General features: G+C 43.6%; 1 protein-coding gene across 1 annotated transcript in view; it reads left to right on the top strand.

Moving 5' to 3' along the window:
- The first annotated feature begins 1,321 nt into the window (after positions 1–1,321).
- PCBD2 (pterin-4 alpha-carbinolamine dehydratase 2) overlaps positions 1,322–6,000 on the top strand; it is a 35,882-nt gene continuing 31,203 nt past the window's right edge. Inside the window, exon 1 of the mRNA XM_035105476.2 lies at positions 1,322–1,471. Coding sequence (XP_034961367.1) covers positions 1,376–1,471 — 96 coding nt within the window. The 5' untranslated portion in view covers positions 1,322–1,375. The remainder of the gene's footprint in view (positions 1,472–6,000) is intronic.

Below are 6,000 nucleotides of genomic sequence, written 5' to 3'. Positions count from 1 at the left end.
ACATGAACTTGACATTTCTTTACGGCTGAACTGGGAATATAGGTTTCAGTGTTCTAAAGGGTCAGAAAACACGAATGGGAGGAATACACATACATGATAATAAGCATACTTTTTACCCCATACTCCATGTTTTGCAATGTTAATGTAATTTAAGCACTACCTGTATTGTGAACTTAGGTAACCTTGAAAGGGTGTATCTCTGCTTGTTCATGTTACAGTTCTTATTTTGATGTGATGGGGTCACGAAGAGTCGGACACGACTAAACAACAACAATAAACAACTAAACAACAACAATAAAATAGTATGTCTTTTTAAAGGTAGCCAATCCAATCCAATGAAGCTAGCTGCATTCCACATTCTGTACTACAGCAGTGCCAAAGTTCTATTGCATTTTAGAGATTTCTGTATCACAATCCATTAACAGCCAAATATCCTTTTGGGCATCTTCAGTGGTGGTCTCAGCATGGCTTTCAGTGTAGAATACTAAAATGCTTTAATCACACAAGGCACCAGAAACCAAGAAATATCTTAACAAAGGATCTGTAGGTTACATTCAGCTCGAGATGGCTGTGGTCGCCATCTTCTGTCCACATTGGCTGAAGTTCAGGTGCATTCATCAAGCTGGGAGTTGGGTGTACAAGTTGCTAGATCCTTTGCACCCTTTTACTTCAAATGTGCAGGTGGCAGGTGGGAGAGTTTGCTGTGCGTTTGTGGCGCAGCTATTGTCGTGCAGTGGCAGCACCAATTAACAAAGAGAGAGACAAAGCGGACTTCCTTTTCTGTGGTCAGGTAAACTTGTGAGTTGTCTGCGGTGGGTAATGCAGATGGGCAAGTACAATAGGAAAGTGCTTTTCTTCCAAGAGGCCCTAGGCAGTAGGGACAGAGCCAGTTGCTGAGAAAGGTGGAGCTACTGTGGGAAAATCTCCCACTGATCAGGCGGCTGTTTTCTGTGCCTCACAAAGGGCAGGCGGGTGGCTCGAATCTCTGGCGGGAGATTTCCCCACAACATTCTTGTTCTTCTAAAAATTGTTATGTGCTGCTGTGAGAGTAAAGGGGCAGCGGAGTTTTACTTTGGGTTTCTTCCTTCGAGGAAAACCGAAAATTGATAAACCTGGCGGGAAGAGCGCAGGCCAGGCGGTCTCCAAGCGCCCTCCCCCGGAGGCTGGGGTAGGCGCGTCTAGCGGCTGTGCAGAAGAAGGCCAAGCGCTTAGGGCATAATTAAAGCAAAGAGGGCGGGGAGAGAGACGGACTCTCGGTCAGGAGGTTGCCGTTCCATCCCGCCTCTCCCTCAGCAGGGGAGAGGAGGAGTGGGCGGCGCATGCGCTTTCTCGTGGGAGGCGCCAGGTGGGCGGGCGGAGAAGCCACGCCGGAGCCATGCGAGGCGGCGCCTGGGCCAGCCTGAGGTGGCTGCGAGTGGGGCTGACGTCCGTGGCAGGACGAGGCAGCGGCAGAAGCGAGTTCTCCGCTATGGTGAGAGGTTGGGCGGCGAAGAAGGGAAGGGAAACTCGGCGGGACTCTCCCCACCCCGGCAGCAGCGTCACTTGGGCGCCGTTGGGTTTTGTTTCTTCAACCCCCCCCCCCCGACTTCTTGGCCTCCCCTCCCGCGCAAAGTGGGTTCCGGTGACCTTTTGGTTTATATACGCCCGTTCGTTCATTCATGGTGGGATTCCTCCGACAAGCCTCGAGAGTGATTCCTTGGGCTTTCCCGCCCCCCACTTTCCGACCCAAAGAGGGAGGCTTGCACCCATTTTTGCTATTCTCACGTTTTGGATTCGGAAAGCACGGATCCTTTGAGAGAAAGTGCATTCAGATAGGTCTTCTGTGTTTGGAAACGTTTCCTACCAGATGCCATAGCTGCCAAGTTATCCCTTTTTTTAAGGGATTTTCCCTTATGCTGAATAGGCTTTCTCGCGAGAAAAGGGAAAACTTGGAAGCTATGCCAGATGCTCACTGAGGTGCAAAACCCAGTGTCTGGATTGTGCCATTTAAGATTTGGGAGGGGGATTCACGCGAAGGAATGCGCCCTTGTTTTCGGGGGATGGCGACGCATTTCTGTGCACTCCAGGCTAGCACGTCAGGGAGAACAGCAGGCTTAGAAGTCTTGACACCGACGTTTTCTTTTCTGTGTTCAAGTCTAATGAGATCCATTCCACCTCCTGCCTGAATTCTTGCAGCTCAGACACAGGTTTACCATAACCACCTTAATGACAACTAGGCTGCATCGCATGGGGCACTTCCAGACGGTCACTACTTTTGGGTAGGATACAGTCACATACTGTATCTGTAAACTCATGTTGCACAGTTGACATTGATCTTGTGCAATGAACCCGCTCAACACCCCCCCCCCAATAGTTTTACACTATTGTGTAAACCAGCAGTTAATTTAGCAGTTAATAATACGGAATAACAGTTGCTCGATTCAACTCGATATCATCTCTCTTGAAACGAATCAGAATAAATGCAGGTGCTTAGAAAATAGCCAATATAACTGCAAATATTTTTTTTTTGTAACGGGTTCTTTCCACACATTAGTGTGAAGACAGTGAACATACACGTGTCAGTCAGCCCTGCAGTCAGCCCTTCCGTAGGAAGATGCATGGAATTTTCACCAATGCAACATATTAGTGGCCTAGTGTATGTTTGTTTACTCAGAGGTAAAACTCACAGCCTTGAATTCAGAGGTACAAATGGCAAACTTACTTAAACTGGCAGGGAGCCTATATGTTAGTTGCAGGCGCATCAGTACTGAATAATATTAAAGTATGAAGATAAGGCATACTTTGAGCAATGCAGAGACGTAGTATAATGAAATGAGAAACACTAGGAACCTATTGCTATTACACAATGCATGGTAGATTATGTTTAAAGGTAAGAATTCCTCGAAATTTAACTTGTTTGTATCTTGCCTTTCCTCCACTGAGGTCAGAATGGAAAAAAAAATGTTTCCCCATTTTATTATTATAGCCTTAGGTACTTAGGTTGAGTAAGTGACTGACTTAAATTCACCCAGAGCGCTTCATGGGTGAGCAGAGACACCTGTGACTATAGAAGCACTTTTAAACATTTATTTTGCTCTAGGGAAATGCTTGGTGCGTCAAAATACGGAGAGCTTACCATTTGCAGTAGTAATTGAAATAGAAGAATAGAATAGATGAAATCAGGCATATAATTAAGGATTTGTGTCTGAATAATATTGACTTGTACTAGCATAAGAAGCAGAGAAATCAATTGCATATTCTTTCTGCCAGTTCTTTTTGGTACAAATTTCCCTCCTTGACGGAGTAATTTATGGAGATGTGAGTTCAGCACAATTCTACAATGTGCAAAATTCAGTACTGTAGTCTGAAAACTTCAGCATTTGTTTAAATGGCAGTGAGGGGACACCAAATATGTTTCTGGCCATAATTTTTGGCAAGTGGGACTTGAAAATCTGGGGGCAATTGTTTGTAAACACAAATTTGTGTATGGTTATTTTGCATAACATGCCTTAAATATACCGGTATACTGAGTACTGTACATAATGTAACAACTAGACAGAGAATTTTATTAGCTAATAAAAATATTTAGTTCAGGATATATGCAGCCTGCAAATAGGACCTGAGAGATGTGGGTTTGGGATCAGCCTCTCCAGTTTCAGCTGATTTTTGTCTATGTAGATCTTCCACAGAGCCTTGAAAGCTTCATTCGAGAATGTAAATTCAGAATGAGTAAATACACTACAATTAAATATTGCCAGTTTGGGGGGTAGGCAATGGACCTCTGGGTTTATGTGAGGTAGTCTTGCAGTCCTAAGAATCCTGAGCATTCCAGTGGTTTTAAACCCTCCTCAGCTTTCTTTATGATCAAAGTAGATTTCTATTAGCAAGTACTTATGATCATCATCAATTTCTTTCCATACCACATTTCCACAAAATTGTACCCAAAGTGGCTCACAACATTCCTCCCATCTGGCTGGGTTTCTGCTGCCACTTTGGGCAGCTTCAAGCACATATAAAAACGTAGTAAAACGTTAAACATTAAAAAAAAACTTCCTGATGCAGGACTGCCTTCAGATGTTTCTAAAGTTGTGTACTGTAGTTCTTTATCTCCTTGAGATCTGATGGGAAGGAGTTTCACAGGGAGGGCGCCACTGCCAAAAATAACAACCACTTTTAATTTTCTTAAAATCATTTTATTGTAGGAGTCATCTGAATGTTTTAATTAGTAAACTCTGATTTGGAATTGGTTAGAAGAAAGTTGGGTCTGAGTAAAAATTGCAATAGGTTGTATCCTTGTGGTCTTTTTCAACTTTACAATGTTAGTCCTACTTAGATTCGACCCCTTAAAAATAATGAGCATGAAAAGGTTAGGTTCATTAATTTCATTGGGTCTCCTCTGAGTAGAGCTTATTCAGATACTACCCAGTGTTAGTTTGGGTTACATCCTGTAGTAAAATTTACATAGGTGTACAAATTGAAGACCTGGGATTTAGCCTTGACTGACAGAAATGTGCTCTGTGTGCTTAAGTGAGTCGTGTGACAGACTGGTACCTCAGTTCCTTCTTTGTACAAAGAAAAAATACTGCCTTCCTATTTCACAAACGAGTTAGAGATCTAAATTAACTGCTGGCTCCCACAAATACATGGGAGACACTTTCAAATAGACTAGTGTGACAAACTACCCAGACATGGATTTCCTGTGCAAAACTGCCGAAGAAGGACATGGAATTTTGCAACATCAAAAGCAAACAGTATGTGGACATTGAATTGTCAATATTGGACAAGCAACTGAAACAGCCATACTTGACCCATGATCTAGTCATTGCATCCTACCTCATAACTGCTTAAAAAATTGTCAGCAAATAAAAGTTACCGATTATAAATAATCTGGGAAAGCTAGAGTATGACATCCACCAAACCTCCTATATCAGTAATTCAGGTATCAGAGTGATGTCAGAAAAGAATGGAAGGATGACCAGTTATTTGATAACAGGGCCCTTTGGTTCAGACTCCATGAAAGCATTAGAAACCTCTGCCTGAGGCTTAAAATCATGATCCCCTTGTCCTGTTTATCCTCATATTCTTCACATGTGCTTATTATAATAAAATATTGTTCAGGTTTTTATGTTGTTGTTTAGTCGTTTAGTCGTGTCCGACTCGTCGTGACCCCATGGACCATAGCACGCCAGGCACTCCTGTCTCGCACTGCCTCCCGCAGTTTGGTCAAACTCATGTTCGTAGCTTCGAGAACACTGTCCAACCATCTTGTCCTCTTTCGTCCCCTTCTCCTAGTGCCCTCAATCTTTCCCAACATCAGGGTCTTTTCCAAGGATTCTTCTCTTCTCATGAGGTGGCCAAAGTATTGGAGCCTCAGCTTCACGATCTGTCCTTCCAGGGAGCACTCAGGGCTGATTTCCTTAAGAATGGATAGGTTTGATCTTCTTGCAGTCCATGGGACTCTCAAGAGTCTCCTCCAGCACCATAATTCAAAAGCATCAATTCTTCGGCGATCAGCCTTCTTTATGGTCCAACTCTCACTTCCATACATCACTACTGGGAAAACCATAGCTTTAACTATACGGACCTTTGTCGGCAAGGTGATGTCTCTGCTTTTTAAGATGCTGTCTAGCGGTTAGGATTCCTGGTTTTCACCCAGGCGGCCCGGGTTCGACTCCCGGTATGGGAACCACCCCTTCATGGATCAATGCCTTGTCGTGGCGAAGGGGCTTGAATAACTCAGAGAAGCTATGAGCTATGCCATGCAGGGCCACCCAAGATGGACAGGTCATAGTGGAGAGTTTTGACTAAACGTGATCCACCTGGAGAAGGAACTGGCAAGCCACTCCAGTATCCCTGCCAAGAAAACTCCATGGACAAAGACAACAGGTTTTTATATATATATAAAAACCCCTGTGTATTTTTATTATTTTTATACAAAAAATATACACAGAGAGACAAAACATACAAGCTTGAAAAATATACTATCACTGCAATCTTATGCATGTCTATGTGGATGTAAGC

The sequence above is a fragment of the Zootoca vivipara genome, chromosome 2, assembly GCF_963506605.1.
Source record: "Zootoca vivipara chromosome 2, rZooViv1.1, whole genome shotgun sequence".
In the NCBI taxonomy this organism is placed as follows: Eukaryota; Metazoa; Chordata; class Lepidosauria; order Squamata; family Lacertidae; genus Zootoca; species Zootoca vivipara.
The sequence above is the reverse complement of the archived record's forward strand: the minus strand, read 5'-3'. Positions and strand labels throughout refer to the sequence as shown.